This window comes from Catharus ustulatus, chromosome 6 (genome assembly GCF_009819885.2).
Source record: "Catharus ustulatus isolate bCatUst1 chromosome 6, bCatUst1.pri.v2, whole genome shotgun sequence".
Classification (NCBI taxonomy): domain Eukaryota; kingdom Metazoa; phylum Chordata; class Aves; order Passeriformes; family Turdidae; genus Catharus; species Catharus ustulatus.
Genome location: NC_046226.1, coordinates 2,598,198 through 2,616,526, shown reverse-complemented (window position 1 = coordinate 2,616,526; position 18,329 = coordinate 2,598,198). Strand labels below are relative to the sequence as shown.

Genomic DNA, 18,329 nt, shown 5'->3' with positions numbered 1-18,329 from the left:
CCTGGCACAGGGTGCACAGAGAAGTTGTGGCTGCCCCTGGATCCCTGGGAGTGTCCAAGGCCAGGCTGGAGCAGCCTGGGACAGTGAAGGGGTCCCTGTTGGAATGGGATGAGTGTGAGGTCCCAAACCATTGTGGGATTTACTGAAGAGCCCAGGCCCAGCCCCTGGAACTGCTTTTGCCAGGAGGGATTCCCACCTGTGGCACAGCAAACCAGGAGGGAAATCCCCCCACTCTGTGGAGCTTCAAGAGTGGATCAGTGATTTCAGGGGTCAAAAGCAAATCAGGTCCAGAGCCCTGTTGGCAACAGTGGTGTTTTGTGTGGGGAGTGAGAAAGGCCACAGCCATGAAAGGGGCATTGTGGGCAGCAGGGCTGTGTGTGGGCAGCCAGGCCTTCCACACTGCCCTGCTTTGTGCTCTGGAGAGCAGCTCTACAGTGCTGGGGCTCTGCTTGATCTTCCTGAGGGTTCTCCACTCCATCCACTGTCTCCTTGGTGATGTCTGCTTTATTTATTGATTATTTTTGTAAAGAATATCTTTGTTTAAGCTGAATAAATGATTGCCACCTGTATCTGGACTGTTTTTTTGGAGTGAGGATGTGCTTGTTGAGCAGCAGTACCTGTTCCCCTGCCCTAGGCTGAGAAGAACAGTTTTTGGGAATCCAATTCCATGTGGATTTCTCTGCCTCTGACAGCATCTGCATGGCTGCAGCACAATGGGCTGGTCAGGCACAGCCCCCTGAAGAGCTCTTTGTTATCCCAGAGGTGCAAAAGCAGCAGCTGGGGAGCTGCAAGAGGGGGGCTGGGAGTGGCACTGGGGGGTCAGGTGTGCCCTGGGGACAGGGACAGACAGGGACAATGCCACAGGTGCCAGCCCTGAGGGAAACAGCAACTGCAGCAGCTCTGAAACTTCTCCACAGTACAAGGGGCTGAAGAGGGAACAGCAGGGCCCTGTACATTTATTATATATCTATTAAAATAGATCTAAAATATAGACATAAATATATTATATATGTATATATAAATACATGTATATCCAAAATTATGTGTATTTGATCTAAAATCTATGTGTATTTATATCTAAAATTATATATAGCTATATCTAAAATTATATATACATATATATTTTAGGTATATATAAAAGCCATGACATTTATAATGTATACATATTTCTATAATATATATACATACATATATATGTGTGTGTAGATATCTATACATATATAATACATATATATATATACACATACACAGATATAGAGAGACTATATATATTTATAAAATCAACCCTGACCTCCTTAAGGCAAACACCAAACCTTTCATAAATAAATGTCCTCCCCCTGGACCACAGAGGCATCTCTGGTTTAGAGATATAGAATTAGATGTAGATATCTTTATATATATTTATATAAATATATATGATCATACAAATAATACATATATAATTAGCAGTATTTGGACACAGTTGATCAATACTGGGGAATCCCAGACTGGTTTGAAATCTCATTTTCCCCCTTGCCAGGGCCACTTCCACTACCCCAGTTTGCTCCATGCCTTGTCCAGCCTTGCCTGGAACAGGTTTTTGGTTTTTTTTTTTTTTGTTTTTGTTTTTTTTTTTTTTTTTTTTTTGTCAGAACCAGCCCTAAAAGCTGCTCCAGAGGTTGAGTGTTGCCTCCTTGCTGTGATTTAATTTTTTGGGTAAGACCTTTCCACCCTGAGGAAGAGATGTCCAGCTCCCTCTGCTTCCCCTAAGCTGGAAAAGGCAATTTCAGCACCTCAGTGAAGAGCTGGGGATTCCCAAAGATTTGGGTGGTGCAGTTTTGTGTTTGAACCTGGGAAATAAAAAATGATAATTCACCCTCCACTTCTCTTTCCAGTTCACAGTGAGGAACCCTGCTTCCAATTCCTGCCTTTAGTTCAACCCCCAAAACCAAATATTGAAACAGCTCCTGGCAGTGAAACTACAGCAGACAGACACAGGAAGCTTTAAATAGAGAGCTTAGTAATAGATCTGAGGAAAATTAAATCTCAGAATCCCTTAGGATCTGACAGGCAGACAGACCAGAATGACTGCAAAAGGCACCAGGAGGGGGTAATGCCAGAAAAAAGAACTGGATTGATGAAAAATCCTTAGTCATGGAGCTTGTGAGAATCAAGGGAGTGTTCCCAGGACCCCAGAGAGAACAGAGGCAGACAGGGGGAGATGAATCAGTGGTTCCATCTGTTCCATCCCTCCCCTTCCCCAGGGAGCTGAAACAGAGAGGGATTTGCAGCAGCAGCACGTGGCTGCCAGTGCTGGGGGCTGTGCAGGGCCAGTGGCTGGGGATGCATTTCCCAACAGCCCCAGAGCATTCCTGCAGGGAGGGCTCAGCTCAGAGCAGAACAAACCCTGTGCACCCTGAGCCAGGGAACAAACCCTGACACAGTGCACTTCTCCAGGAGTTAAATCACTTCCTTTTCTTCTGGTTGCAAAGTTCCTAACTAAAGCATCACCCCATTTATTGCAGATTTTTTTTCCCCCCTGGGTACCAGCAGGAACAGGATGTTGGATGCTCTGATCCCCAAACCCTGAGCCCATTTTTTCCCCTGTTAAAACACAGTCAGATTACCAAGCTCACACCTCCCAAACACACAAGTTTTTCTAACAGCATTACTCAGTCACCACAGCGCTCCCCAAACATTCCAGCCCTGGCTTTTAGGTAACAAACATTGGGAAATAAAGCAGAGGCAGAACCAGGGCTGTGCTTGCACAACCTCACAGCTGCACAAACCACCCTGACAATCCCCAGTCTGAAACCTTACAGCCCCAAGAAGCATTTCCTTAGCTGAGTGAGGTTTTACAAGAGCTTGATTCAGTTATGGGCAGGGCCCTGGGCCTCAGTTTTCCAACACAAATCCAATTTTTACCTCAAATGATGCTTGAAAACCAGTTTGAGGATGTTGCAGACAGTTCAACTTGAATTAACCTCTGTGTTTATGTCCCTAAAGCACATTTCTGCCAGAACACATACTGAGAACAAAGTGAATTTTAGCAAACTTTTTCTTTACTAAAGTCTCTTGTTATAAATTACACAAATAACTTTATAAACAAATCCCCCCCGCTTGCATTTTGTTTAAAGTAATAACTTTATATCATACAAATAAAGAAATTTCAAGTATGAAAAGTGCATTATTGCAATAATACCTCTTTGCAAGTCCAAAAATCTTGGTTTAGATTAAAACTGTAAAGTGTAAAAAAGGAGTAAAACAATCAGTGCCATCTATTCATTCAAGAAGTCCAACATCTTAAAAATGATGCTTAGTGTGTTGCAGAGGCAGATTTACATCTGAAAGCAACATGTAATTGAAAAGAAGCTATGTGTGTTCATTGTTTTGCATTAATTTTGTTTTTTTTCCCCTAGTTTTCTTCACCTTTCTTGGCAGGAATTCTCACTACAAGCAGTGCTTGTCCTCAGCCATCACCCGTTCTGTGCCGCCGCCACCTGCATGGTGCCCAGATCTTCATCCTCCTCGTGCATCCTCTTCAAACTTCCTGCAGGAGGCAAGAGGAGACTTCAGCCATGGCAAACCAGATTTCAGCACTTCACATTGAAATTTAAACTCATCTTGCACAACAAAAGCCCTTCCCATGAGTTCAGGATTCCTGTTTAAAAATCACCTCGCACCCCAGCAGAAGTTCTCACCTGTGCTGCCAGCTGGGACTGAGAGGGATCTCTCCAGCTGCAGAGGTGACATCATCTGGATGGTTAATTTTGCTAGATAGATGGCTTCATATTCCTGGAAAGGTCCAAAAAATGTTGATTGGAATTAATTTGGCACAAAGCTCAGTAATTCAGAGAGTGTCTCATATTCAGGCACAGATTTGGAAGGAGAATTCTTTGTTGCTTTGACATGAGTGACAAAAACCATCAGGAAATCAGAAGAAAAGTTCAAGGATGACTAAAGAAATGGCTTTAAAAACAAACATTTCCTTTGCAGCTCCTTCAGCAAAGACATTTCTGAATCACAAACCAGGATTTTATCTCTCCTCCATTCCTGGATTTGCTTTGTCCAAAGTCTAAGGAACTGAGGTGCCCACTCATCTTCCTCCCAAGCTTTCCTCCAGCTCCTGCCATTTCCTTGAAGGATATTTGTGTAAATGTCTGTTTGGCAGGAAGATGATTCATTAAATGGCTTTTCAGTTATGATCAGGAATAAAAAAAAAAAAAAAAAGTCACCTGAAGTTGATGGACAAATCCAGCATTAGGATTAATACAGAATCTTCTTTCTTGGACATAAGTAAATGCATCCCTTAAAAAGAGGAGAAAACACTTCAGTGAAAAATGTATAAAAGTCTCTGTGTCAGTTTGAGTCTTCCTTCAGATTATCAGTTATGCAGAACCACAGAACCTCTAAACTCTCCCCACAGGAACAGCCCTGGGGCCTCTCCCAATGTTTTATCCACAGAGGGAGATGGTGCCCTGATTCCCTGAGCAGCAGCTGCCTGATTCTTGTGGAAAAAAAATAAAAAAATAAAATAAAATGGAATAATCAGCCCCTGGTAAAGTCTTGGGTAAGGCACTGAGAGAAAACACAACAGTTCCTGTTCCCTCCAAAATCATTATTCACTCACAGCACCTGAATTTCAACCTGAACAGCTCTTCTTACCTGTACTTCACCCCAAATGTTTCCATTATGTATGCAATAACTAAGGCAGCACTGGGAAAAAAGATTTAAAAAAATAAAAATTAGTAAAATAGATTTCAATTGTTTAAAAATATTCATATCAGGATGGATCATTTCCTACCTTCTAGAAATCCCTGCGTTCCCATGGACAAGAACTTTTCCTGAGAAGGAAAAAAAAAACAAAATTAACAATATTTGTATAAAAAAAAGAATAAGATTCTTTGAAATGTGGTTTTTCCTTGGTATGGAGAACCAGGCATATGTTCATATAATTTTACCTCCACTTTGTAAACTTCCATCAATAAATTCTTTAGTCTGAAAAGAAAAGAAAATACAAGACTCAAACTTTCAGATTATTTCAAGTGCAAGCAGCAGCTACACCTAAATTTGGTGTAATTTTTATGTCTCTTTATTTACAGTGACAGTAAAACATCTTTATGCAGACTTAATCCTCACTTCAACTGGACATTTCTATTTCTGTTGTACTTTATTACTAAAATTGTCAGTGCAAAACCAGCTGGGTTTTTTTGGTGGAAGAAGGAATAAAATCCTTTAGCTCAGTTGCAAGATAGAAACCCACAGCTCAAAACCATAATGGGCATTGTTTAATTTACAAGTTCCTTTTTAATTCCTCTGCAGCAAACATGTTTTAAGACACTGTAAAACTTAATAAATATTTTGAATTTGATACAAGAAATGTAAATATTATTGGGCTCAAATAGAAGTTTCCCCCATCTGTTTTGAGGCCAGTCTTTTTTAATTTTTATTTCTTTTTTTTTTTAATACCATAACAAGAAGCAGCTCTTACAACTCCACCTGTTTCCATACTTGTAAAAAGGAGTTAATTACACTTATTAAAGTGTCAATAACAAAGAGCTGGCAGCACTTCCAGGCGCCTCAGGCTGAGTATCCCAAATATGAAACTTTTATTTGTTAGTTCAGAAAACTCCCTCCCAATCCATCCACTCACCATAGGGAAAAATCGGATTATATTCTCCACTGGATTATCTGCAATATCCAACACTAAATACCTGCAATGAAAATTGACTCTGAGTATACAACACCACAAAGTTGCTTTAATTCCTGCTCTAAAATCCTGAAATTCCTTCAGGAACCTTGTGAGGAATTCCTCCAACACCCCCTGATGGATTTCCCCTTGCAGAAATCACTTAAAACTGAAAAATGGATAATTCTAATTTTCAGACTCATTCAGGATGAATAAAATCCACAGTTTGGATTTAAAGTCCTTCTGCACCTAAGCACATTTTTCAAATAATTCTGACAAAGTGAAAATATTTAGAAAGAACACACACACAAAAAATAAAAAAAGGAATCTTGATCATTTCTTACCTAAATAACTGCTGGAAGTTTGGTTTAATAAAATTTGCTTCAATGTTTTGCCGTATGCATATGACATGGGTTATTCCATGTTTCTGGAGTATAGGTAGCTGTGGAGAAAGAACAAATATCTTTTTTTTAAATTACAGATTCATCTGTGTGACAGTAATAAAAAGAAAAGCTGTACTTAGATACAAAATAAGGCTATAGCAAGGAAAATCTGAGCTGGTTTTCTAGAATTCAGAGTGTGCAAATGTTGTTTTTCCAAAAGGAAAAAATGACAAAACAGGAAGGCATTCAATGAAATTGTTTGTCTCTCCCCACTTTTCACTTTGCCTGAAATTTCAAGTCCCTACATGAGGGAAGAATTTGCAGGCAGCATTGGATTCTTGCTGGAATCAGAAAATAAAATAATTTAAACCAAAATTTGCAGCTGTGCCTGAGCAGTGCTTGACTTTGTTGTACATTTAATTTTAATGTGTGAGTTCCCAGTTCTGACTGGTCTTGCAACACTTCAGCAAAGGAAACAGGAATTGGTAAAGTGTCTCAAATGGTTTCAATTCTCTAAGAAAAATTATATTTAAGACTCAATTTTAATACAAATAGCTCAAATGCATCACATACTCCTTCCACTCTGGCATTTTTCAGTTCAGAACTGCAACCAAATTTACACCTCTCCAGATAGACTGGAGCAGATCTCCACAGCAACAAATCAAATCACCACAGCAAAGCTTCCCTGTCAGAGAAAATTCTGAAAATCATACCTTGCTTTTCATAGCTGAAGAATATGGGCCTAAAAATAAGCCAGGTAAGATTTCCTAGGAGGCAGGAGAAGAACAGACATTTAATACCAGCTCCAAATGATTTGAAATAATTCATTTCACTCACCTCACAACGTGGCCATGGACACAAATAATTTACATATTCCTGAAATGTGTCATCAGTGTCACTTATAGCAGGACAAGGAAAAAAAAAATGGGTTTGGCAGGATAAAAGAAACATGATCCTGGTGCTGGAAATCCTGGTTTGGAGCAGGAACAAAGTCCTGGATCTGGACTAAATTCCAGTTTGATTCCTGCATCTCACCCAGCCCCAGTGAAAGGAACTCTTAACATGGTTTACAATTCTTGTAATTAATTCCAAATTTCTCTCCTGAAAAGAGATACACACATGAAAATTCTTCAAGCTTTGGCCCAGCAGTGGGAAGATATCAGTTTTGAAGCATTTATCTCCCCAGTAATGAAGATGTGCAGTGTGTATCTTGTTCAAAGGTTCAACTGACACCATGGCAGGAAAATTTTATTTGTCCATCTCACTGGAGAACATTCCCAAGTTTAAGGTAGAAAGCAAAGCTCTGACACATTTTTAGTCATCAGAAAGACAAAAATGTAATATTTGGGGAATTTCTGTTTTAGTATCTGCACAACAGAGATGCTTGCATTCCAAGCTGGTAAATCCTCGCCTTAATTAACTAATTAATTCTGTCTCCCCTGGTGCTGCTGACACTTTACTGGTTAAGTTTTGATTTTGATATCAGCTCTTCTTTTCTCCTCATTAAATGCTCCATGGGTTTTGCCTCAAACAGTAAATAAAAGTGTCCTACCTGCATCTCTCTCCTCATGGGATAGGTCCAATCCTTAAAAAAAAAAAAAAAAAAAAAATATATATACACACAGACAACTTTCCAAATAATACAACAGAGAAAAATATTCATGCAGAGATGTGTACATGGATTTTATACAAAACAATCACAAGTTCTGCACAAGCTCCCTGCTACTTTTCCATATGGATGCCAGCACCACTCAAGGAACACTTTGGAAAGTTAATGTGAAGAAACCTCAAGTATTCCTTAAGGCTGGAGGAGATCTTTATCAGCTGTACCTGCACACCTCAGCTCTCTGCTGAGAAACTTCCCTCTGAAGTGAGGAGGGGAAAAAGGAAAAGCTTTAGAACATTCTGTCCAGGCTGATGCATTCCTGCAGCACTGAAATAACAGAAGTGAACACGTGCAGCAGGTAACTCCCTTAAATCCACACTGGCTGAGTATTCAGGATTCAGCTTGAACAATTCCAGAAATGTGAGCTCTCCATGACCACAGCAGGGAAGGCTCCTCACACACAAATAAAAGTCTGGCCATGATCCTGTTGGTCATTTCCAGCCCCTCCAGACCCCAGTGCTGGGAGGGCTCAGCTCCCATTAAACCAGGATCAGCATTTCCCTGCTCTGCTCCATTCTGCAGCTCTGCCACAGCTGAAAAGCTGCTCAGGCACAGACTATTCCTGTCTTCCCTTCCCTACAACTCCCACTGGCCTCTATTAACAGGCTCTTACTCATTCCTTGACCCTCACACATGAAGGAGTTGGAGCTGAGATCCCAGTTACCATCTGGAGGGAAAAAAAAAAAAGGGAATAGACAAATATATCCAATAGACTGCATACATTTATTTACATAACCCTGTTGTTTGATTCACACACACACACCAGCAGTTAAAAAAAAACTTGCCCTATGTTCTGATGGCCTCAAAAGTATGAGGAAGTTAAACTCCAACTATTCCAGCTGGGATGGGAGCTCTGGATTACAGCAGGAAGGATCCTTTAAATTGCAGCACTGTTCACCTGAGCACCTACACTTGTCCCAGTAGCATTAATTTCACATTAAACCTCTTTTTACCAACACAGTAAAAATCCTGTGCTGCCCTCAGACACCCCCACAGTGCACAGGAGGATTTTCCAGCTCTTGGTAGTGGAACTAAGAAGGATTTTAGTATCAGTAAAGTTACTCTGGAAAAGAAAGCAAACAAACATAAAGCCACTCCCAGACAATCCAAAGTGGCAGCAAAACCAGGGAAATAAAATGCACTGAAATGGGCTTTGCTAAATTACTTCTGCATGTTCCAGCTGGAATAATAAACTGCTGGAAGCAGAAAGGAGAAATCTGTGACAAAAGGATGATATTTACACAACTGCATCCTCTGAAGGGTGACCAAGGGGGTTCAGCACAACCCTGCTCTGTACACAAAAGCATCATTCACCCCCCAAAAGGCCAGAAAAGCCCAGGTTTGTCCAAGTTTAAAACCAAGCCTAAGAGCAATAAGCTCTGAAAAGCTTAAGCTGCACTCCAGGAATATACAAGCACTTTAGTGGGTTTGTTACTCTGTTTGTAGAATTTAGAAATCTTAATCTGGAGCACAATGAAAACACAAATTCATCACTATTTTGGCTTAACAACACATTGCAAATATTCATTTCAAATGCATCAGAGGCAGGAATTTTTTAGCCCAAACAGCTGTAAAAGTGTGCAGAATAAATTGGTAAGAATTGAGCAGTGCAAGTCCAAAGGGAAACAAATCCCAAAAGACAAGGGTAAGAAAAAGATTTCACTACAGACCCCAGACAAAAAAGAGATACAGTTCCCAGTGGGATTTAGTCTGCAAAATAATTCTCTGAAAGAGTGTTTAAGTAAAACATTTAATGTGAGACAAGTACACCAACTACTGAAAGAGTGATGTTGGTGACTGCTGACAGCCCTTCAAGGCTTTCCAAACCAACAATGCCAGATTATTCAAATGTTATGCAAAGTTATGTAAAAAAGCCAATCTATTAATGGAGACTGAAGCCAAGCACAGGTTCCATTTTAAGGAATTCATTCATCAGCCAGGTTTTCCACACTGTCTGTGGAACCCAGCAGACAAATAACAACTGAAAGCTTCTCTTTTGATCAGATCAAATGCAAGAATTTTGTTAAGAAAACAAAGGGTGATGCCAGGGGTGGAGGGAAGAACAGCATTCCTTGTGCCAAGGATTTGGGAGGCTCTCCAGAACAAGTGACAGTCACTGGAAGACTCCATCATCAATATTTGCAAGAGATGGAGTGCAAGAAAAACCCCCAGAACTGCAAAGTTTTAAAGAGGAGCCACTCCCCTCTGACAGATCTCCTCAAACATTCAGGAGAAAGGGAATAAAGCACATTCCAAGCTCTCCCTTCCCCATCCACAGCCAAAATAGCTGAAATAAATGCAAGCTAGGAATTAATAGGTAAGACTTGTCCACACTACAAAGAATCCAATATCCAAACTACACCATGAGCAGCTCTGCCAAAGTTTGGGTTATTTTGTTCATATTTTGCCACAGCTACACTTGTTCTTCCTTACAACAGCTTAATGGCAAAAAGTGAATTTTTCTAAGAGTGACCTTGGCTAGGACTTAATCTAAAACAAATTTATGATTAATTTTTTAAATTAGTTTACCAGCCCTGACAACTGAAACTGTACCAAAGCAGAGTGTGGTTTGCAAACACCACAGGCAGGCTGCAGATGCCTCTCCAGAAGGGATGCAGCGAAATGGATGCACGTGACACAGCTTAGCTGGTCCCTCACTGACAGCTGAAGTCTGCAGACCCATCTGATTTCCACACACAAAAGGTACAGCCCCAGTCTTTGTCTAAGCTCAGCTCTGGCTGGAAAGCAAGCCCAGTTAGGATGGTTCAGCTCCTGCTGCCTTATAATCAGTAGAGCCTGCAAAGCACAGGCTGGCCCAGGTGAAGGGGGGAGCTCTCAAAAAATCCACCAGGAAAAGAAATCAAATCAGTAGTGAAAGGAGATGACATCAGGAAGTCTCTTCTAGATTTTCACTGCTGCTTTTCAGCTGCTCAGCACCACCCATCCTTGCACCCAAATCCTTTGGAAAAGCTGCACACAGCTCCCAGTAAAACCTCCCTGACCACTCCAGGTGTTCCAACCCTTTCCCAACTCCCAGAGAGCTTTTTTGTTGTGGATTTATAGCATCACTTCCCTCTCCACACACATTTCTCTTCCCATCACAACTCATCCCAGTAGGATTCCTGCATGATGATGGATTGTGCACCCCAAAAATCCAGGCGAGGAACACTCCAAACCTGCTCAAGGATCTCCCACCAGCGCTGAAGTTGGAGCAGCAGAAACTGTTACAGGGGCTCTGAGCCGCTCCAGTTCCTGCCCCTGCCCTTAACCACCGCACAGAAAATTCAAATTACAGCCTGTGCTGTAGCAGAGCGCTGTGAGGGTGGGGTTACAGTAATTTCACAATTATAAGCTGCACCAATTATAAGACACACTCCCAGGTGTCAGCAACTTTTCATTCTTTGTCCCTATATAAGCTGCACCTGATCATAAACCGCATGTTACAGTACAGGGTGTGACAAAAGGTGTCTGTTCTGTCACCATCTGTTGAGGGTGGGGCAGTGATCCTGATCTCTGTGGGAGATATTCTGCTAATGGGCATCCACTGAAACCAGCTGGGGCAGTGTTCTTTATCTCCATGGGATATCTCCTGTTCATGGCCATGGTTTATAAACCAGCTGGGGCAGTGTTCTTTATCTCATGGGATATCTCCTGTTCATGGCCATGGTTTATAAACCAGCTGGGGCAGTGTTCTTTATCTCATGGGATATCTCCTGTTCATGGCCATGGTTTATAAACCAGCTGGGGCAGTGTTCTTTATCTTTTCACAACCCATCCTTCCTCCAGCCAGTAATTTTCTGCCCATGGCCATTGAGTCCCACTGTGGCACTGATAAAATTACTGCATCCCATTGGGAGTTGCTCCAGCCAGGGGGAAGAGCCCAACATTTCTTACCAAGATAAAAACAGAGGTTTTGGGACACTGAGGGAGCCCCTTTCTCCACTGGACTCCAGAGGAAAACCGGATTTCTCCACATCCCCACTGGAGCTCCGGAGGGAAACTGCACCTTGTACAGGAGCACTGCTCCAGCTGAGCCACATCTGTCACTGCAGGAGGATGCAGCCACCATGGGATGGGACTGCTGCCAACACCCTGCCTGACGGGTGTCAGGCTGTACTCTGACTGTGTCAGGGTTTGGGGTTTGTTCTTTGTAGTGCTGTATTTCTATTTTAATTTCCCTAGTAAAGAACTGTTATTCCTAATTCCCATATCTTTGCCTGAGAGCCCCTTGATTTCAAAATTATAATAATTTGGAGGGAGGGGGTTTCCATTCTCCATTTCAAAGAGAAGCTCCTGCCTTTCTCAGCACACACCTGTCCTCCAAACTAAAACAGCAACTTTTCCTTCTTTGTCCATATATAAACCACACCTGACTATAAACCACACTTTGGGTTTGGACCAACATTTTAGTCAAAATGGTGCAGCTTATAATCATGGAATTACTGTACATCAGCTGCCAGCAGCATCCCCGGGCAGGCTGCACTGGGATTGGGGCTGATCCCACAACAATGACCTCCACACAAAGGCTCCCACTCCCAGGCAGCTCCAAGGGGAGAAATGAGATCACACCTTGGGTTTGAATGCGTTTCACACGTTATTTTACACGGCCCAACAAAGTGGAGGAGAGGGATGTTAGCAACAAAGGCTGGCACAAAAAATCTAAAAGGGTGTTTGGAGAAATCTTGCAATAGTAAAGGAGTAGCAGAGCACACTCACTTGTCGTGTTTTAATAAAGCAGACAACTAAATGAGGCACTGAAAGAATATTCAAGGAAAATATTTGAGCATCACCAAAACCTGTCACATCTATCACAGTGAAACGTGGTAGTTAAGAGCCTCAAGATCAGCTACAAACAGGAATGGAGTGAAAGGTTGTGTCTCCAGTTTCAGTCATGCTCTGTGTTCTTGGACAGTAAAATTGAAAATATGGGGATTATCATACAAACAGAATCATTAATGCAACTAGCAGTGCAGCCCCAAATATATACATATTTTTTCCCCTGGTGCAAGTCTATAAAATACAGAAAATTAAATGAAATCCTTTAATTCCCTGAAGGTGTGAGCGTGGCACACTGTGAGCAGAGCTCAGGGAATGTTTGGACACTGCTGCTATCCCAAAAGGGGCTGAGGGCTGGAGAAAAAGCCAAGAAAAAGGGAGAGGTGACATTGCCACCCTTGTGCCACCCCATGGCCACCACACTCAGGGATGGAAGCATTTTACAGGGAATTCTGTTGGTCAGACCATGGGAAGGCCCCAGCAGAGATATTTTTGCTATTGAAAACACCAAGAAATACAAAAGCAGGAAGGTGGAGAAGAGGAATAACAGCAGGTGGGAATGACAGAGCACAGAGAGGAAGGAAGGAAGGAATGAAGGACAACAGGGAAAGAAAGGTTATTTTAGCAGAGAGAAACACAAAGCATGAAAGGTAAAACTAACAGAAATTATTTCTAAATAGAAATGGAAAATCAAAACAAAACAATTCCTATTTGTCCCATTCTGGTCCTAAAGACACCTCATTAAATATCAGCAGCACTGGGAAAAATTTTCATCATATAATTTTTTTTCCCCCAATAAAATTGGAGATAAAGCAGTGAAAAAAGAATCCTTCAGCTTACAGACAGCACAGAGCCAAGTGCCACACTCAGATTATCAGAATTGTTTATAATGCTGCAGGAATGGCCTTTTTCATGCCCCTCCTTTTATAATTCATGAGTTTGGGCTGTACTGAGAACCCTCATTTAGCTAAAAAACCCCAAACATGCCTTAATTCCCAAATTCTACAAACTGCTCCACTGTGCCTGTGTGGATCTCAGCAGGCACAAATTAATCAGAACTCAGAGACTGCTCAAGCTCAGAGCACTTCTCTGATTTATGCAAAGCAGGCTGATAGTATCCCACAGAGTTGTGATCAAAATCTGTCACCTGATTTACATTTCCCAGCACAACACAGCATTTGTTCTCCATTTTTTTGGGCTCTATTATGTGGGCAGGTAAAGTAATTCTAATGATACAGGCTTCCTACTTATTTTAAAGAGTCTGCAGAGGAGGGGAAAAGCTGTGTTTTAAGGGGTTTATTTGTGTTGCCTGTCAAAAGTCAGAGTAAAAAAAGTTTAATAGATTTGTTCCACCTTTAGATGGGCTGCATCACTTCATAGTTAAAAAAAAAAAGCAGTCAGAAATATATTAGCATTTCAGACTAAATATAGCTGTCAAAAATGTAAATTTCTTCTTTAGAAAAACCCCATGTGCTAAAAAGACTCTGCTTTTATGCATAATAAAAAGGCAAATATGTCTGCTTAGTCAATAGGCTGCTAATTTAATTACAAAAACCCATGGAGAGTCCTAAAAAAATTCTAAGTACATCATGAATACTTGGTTTGCTCAGCCTGACTGTAAGCAAATATCTTTTAACAAAGAAATAAACTGGTAATTGTTGCTGTGTTCTCATTATATATATCCTAGTTAATTTTTTTTTGTTGTTTAAAATTTAATGGGAAAATAATTTCTATTAAATTCCTTCAATTATTCCAGTCCTTACTGACCTTCTTTCCAGATGTCTCAGAACTAATAACCAACATGTACTAATTGTTATTAACCTGACCCTTTTTAATGGGTTTTTAGATGTATTTTTTCCTCCCAGTATAAACATATAACACAGAACTTCTCAAATTTAAGAAAATTTGAAACCTGACCTTAGGAAAAATATATAAAAATGTAAGCTTAGAAATGATTCCACATCACATATAATCACTATTGCTCATAAAACTGAGACATTCATCATCACCAGACTGTAAAAGAACACACAGCTCACAACCATTCCCAGTATAAACCAGAACAGCTTTGCCAGAATGATGAGTTCCAGCTTTTCTGGCATTTCCCAAGCTCCCAAAAACGCCAAGAAAAATAAAAATCCAGCAATCCCAAACACCACACTATGGATTAGGGACAGGACAAACAACATCCAGGCTGGAAAAAGTGACCTATTTCTGCAGAGCACACCCCTGCAGCCTGCCCCAGCCACTCCAGGCTGCTCTCTCTGCATGTGCCACGAAGGGATGGGATGCTGTGCACTGATTTGGATTTATTTTTAATTATTATTACTAACTATTAAAGTTGTGACATGGTTACAAGTGTGACTTGGAGGGAGTTGAAGAAGTGACAAAGCTGCACTTTTGAGCAGCAGGAAGCCAGCCAGGGATTCCCCAAGTTCTCTCTCCTCCCCTTCCCAGGATCTTGAAAACAAATCTGCCAAGCCAGCATTAAACCATCCTCCACCAACTTGCTGAAATATTAGGGATTCATTAAAGACCCCCTCACTGCAGTGCATGAGAGGAGATTCTGCTTTCCAGGAAAATCTACATTTTGTGGGCAGAATGATTTTAGTTTCCTGAGTTTGCTTTTCCAAAGCACTGGGTTTAAGTCCCTCACACTTTGCTTTTAACAAGTTACCTCCACAAGAACTTTGATATTCACCACTGGTTTTCACTTTCCTGTTCCCCCCACATGCTCCAACTATTTATTACCTTGTATTCAGAGCCTGGAAATTGTTTATGATGTTGTATTTAGATCAAGTCAGACACAAATGTAGCATATTGAAAAATAATTATTACAGTTTTTAGAATCAGTTCTTGCAAATCCACACTATGTGAAGTTCAAACACACACATTATTTGCAGATAGCCCACAAAAAAAGCAAAAGACACTGTATTACAATCTCAGTTTTCATCAGTTAAGAGTTGTTAGACTGGCAGTGAACTCTGGTTTCATTTTTATTTTAACCCCACATTCCTCTTTAACCATTTCAGATGAAAAGCCACCCAGGCTAATTTAGTTAACCAGACAAAACTGTGGATAACACCATTGGTTTCTCCAGAAAGAAAAGATATTTTCAAACAAACAAATTACAAAGCTCCCAGGGTGGCAGATGATTTGTGCTGAGATACAAAGTGAGAACAACTAAATGACTTGTAACACCTCCAGAGCCCTGAAGTGATGGGAGACAACAAAAACAGAACAAAAAGAGTCGCTCCCATATTCCAGGTAATTCAGTACCACAACAGCATTGAGCAATAAATGCTGATCTTTAGAAATACATGACAATCGCCAGACGTCTGAAGAGCCCAGACACCCAGCTTCCCTCATGCAGGCTGTGACATTTCACATTAAATATTTGAGGCCACCAAAGGGGGGTGGTGAGGAAACACTCGGGGATGTTTGTGACACACAAAAAACCAAATCAGCAGCGCCCAGGGTCAGCGGCGGGGAGTTGAGCCAAGTTCAGAAATCAGACACCGCGCTGTGACAGTGCCTGGGCACTCAGTGCCACCTGTCCTCGTCCCGCAGGCAGCCCTGGCTCCGGACACCGGGGAAATGTCTGCCCGAAGGACTCGGCCGAGCTCCGGCTGCCTCCGGGAGGAGCGGACCGGGGAAGGCAGAGAGAGCTCGGAGGGACTCGCAGGTACGGCCGGGGCTGCTCCCACAGGGAGCACAAAGGCACCGGGACACCGGGGGGAGGGTGACACAACACGCTGGGACACACAGAACAGAGCCCGGGCCGCTGCGGGCGGGTAAAAGCCAAAGGGGATGGAGCGAGGGCTCCGCTGCCCCAGTGTGAGGGTGGCGAGATCGCCCAGAGCAGCCGCGGCTGCCCCGTCCCTGCGAGTGCCCAAGGCCGGGTTGGAGCAGCCCGGGAGAGGGGGAGACTGCCAGGCCGGAGGGGATGGAGGAAGCTCCCGGCAGCGACCAGGGGAGGGAGGATGCGGTCGGTGGTCGCAGGGGGTGCCACCAGCACAGGGAGCACACGGAGCCGCGGCCTGCCATGGATCCCAGCGGGAATCCCGCGGGAAGCACCGAGCGGCGCTGTGAGGGGAAGCCCCGGCGGGGCCGCGGGCCGGGCGGGTGCGGGGGGCCGGGACCGGAGCTCCCGCTCACCTCAGAGTCCTCTTTGGCCTGCGGCAGCGCGGGGAAGGCCGGCTTGGCGAGCTCCATGGCCGGGCGCTGTCCGGGCGGGGCAGGACCCGGGGCAGGGCGGCTATTTGGGCAGCGGGGCCGCGGGCTCCGGCTCGGGAGCGGCAGGAGATGGAGGCGGCGGAGGAGGAGGCGGCGGCGGCGCGCTCAGCCGCTCGCGCCCGGCCGCCATGCTGCTGCTGCTGCTGCCGCCTCTTCTTCCCTCCTCCTCCTCCTCCTCTTCCCACCTCTTCCTCCGCCCCCTCCTCTTCCTCCTCCTCCTCCCGCCCACCCCCGGCCCCCGCTCCGCCCTCAGCGCGGTGCCGTCCCCTCACGGGCTCGGGCTCTCTCCATTCGCGGTGCTTCCCCCGAATTAACGGTGAGCAGGGCCCGGCTCCGAGCGCCTCAGCCATGGCACGGCCATTAACGCTCCCTGTGCCGTGCCCTGACAGTGCCGAGGGCTCCTTCTCCTCACATGCCGCTTCCATCTTGGCTCCATCACCCCGGGAGTGACGCTGCTGCCTCACGTTTGAGCCGGGTCAGGGCTGGGCTGCCCGGGGAGGTGGGAGAGCCCAGGAGCGCCTCGGTGCTCCGCGCTGGGCACCGGTCACAGGCTGGACTCGATGATCCCTGAGGGCTTTTCCAGCCTAAATGACTCTGGGAGCTGCAGTCGGCTCTTCTTAGTGTGAGTGATGCCCTCGGTGTTGGGGCAAGAACCTGTTTTTCTGCTTTTTGAGAACTTCAGGAGAGCTGGAGAGGGAGCAGGGATGGAGGGACAGGACACAGGGAATGGTGTCACTGCCAGGCAGGGATGGGTGGGAGATTGGGAATTGGGAATTCCTGGCTGGGAGGGTGGCAGGCCCTGGAATAGAATTTCTAGAGAAGCTGTGGCTGCCCTGGATCCCTGGAAGTGTCCAAGGCCAGGTTGGACAGAGCTTGGAGCAACCTGGGATGGTGGAAGTTGTCCCTGACATGGTCCTTAAGTTCCCTCCCAACCCAAACCACTTTAGATTCTATGAGATTTCACTTTAAGCTGCAGATTTTCATTCCTTTGCTTTTTGATGAACCAAAATTCTACACTGGTGTCACTGGAATTTATGAGGGAAGCTTATTCAAAGCTAGCAAATAGTTGCTTAAATAAAATTGGAAGTATCCTTTTGGAAACACAAGCCCTGGAATTTTAGTCTCAATTTTTATTTTTACTTCTATTTTTTTCACCTTTCTGCTGTTTTTACTAAATAAAACTTTGATAAACCGTCAACAATCATGTTTTGCCAACCATTCCCTCAGCCAGAGGCTCAGCTCGCTGTTTACATCATTGTTCTGCTCAGAAATGGAGTTTTATTTCATGTTCTTTTTGTTCCAGGCACATGGGTTTACGAGCTGCACTCAAAAGGGTCTTAAAATTAAACCTAAGATTTGCATCTTTACACTCTTGACACAGCCACAACAGGGAGAAAGGTCTTTAACAGCCATATAAACTGGGAAATATTGTTGTCTGAACTGTTTTACACCTTACACCATCTGTTTTATCTGTGATGGGAAAGGAAATAAAAGTACAGCTGTTAAAATTGCCAGGGAGATGCTGTGTGTTTCCTGGGAAGTCAAGAGCTAATCTAATGTACTTGCCTGTCAGCTGAGCAGGCCCAGAGTAAATCCAATTAGG

General features: G+C 43.5%; 1 protein-coding gene across 1 annotated transcript; it reads right to left on the bottom strand.

The window, feature by feature from the left end:
- Positions 1–3,019: 3,019 nt before the first annotated feature.
- STYX (serine/threonine/tyrosine interacting protein) lies at positions 3,020–16,853 on the bottom strand. The gene is made up of 11 exons (XM_033063743.1): positions 16,649–16,853; positions 7,604–7,636; positions 6,765–6,818; positions 6,013–6,110; positions 5,633–5,693; positions 4,941–4,977; positions 4,784–4,823; positions 4,645–4,695; positions 4,215–4,287; positions 3,681–3,774; positions 3,020–3,529 (listed from the first exon to the last, which is right to left on the bottom strand). Exons 1-11 carry the CDS (start codon positions 16,703–16,705, stop codon positions 3,456–3,458), a joined length of 672 nt encoding a protein of 223 aa, XP_032919634.1. The 5' UTR covers positions 16,706–16,853; the 3' UTR covers positions 3,020–3,455.
- Between the last annotated feature and the right edge of the window lie 1,476 nt (positions 16,854–18,329).

What these genes read in the sequence shown, in the direction of transcription:
- STYX (XM_033063743.1), bottom strand. Translation starts at nt 16,705, where the DNA reads ATGGAGCTCGCCAAGCCGGCCTTCCCCGCGCTGCCGCAGGCCAAAGAG. An exon ending in CCATGAGGAGAGAGATGCAG is followed by an intron (nt 6,819 to 7,603) that starts GTAGGACACTTT and finishes CCTGCCTCCTAG; the next exon opens with GAAATCTTACCTGGCTTATT. An exon ending in AACGCAGGGATTTCTAGAAG is followed by an intron (nt 4,696 to 4,783) that starts GTAGGAAATGAT and finishes CTTTTTTCCCAG; the next exon opens with TGCTGCCTTAGTTATTGCAT.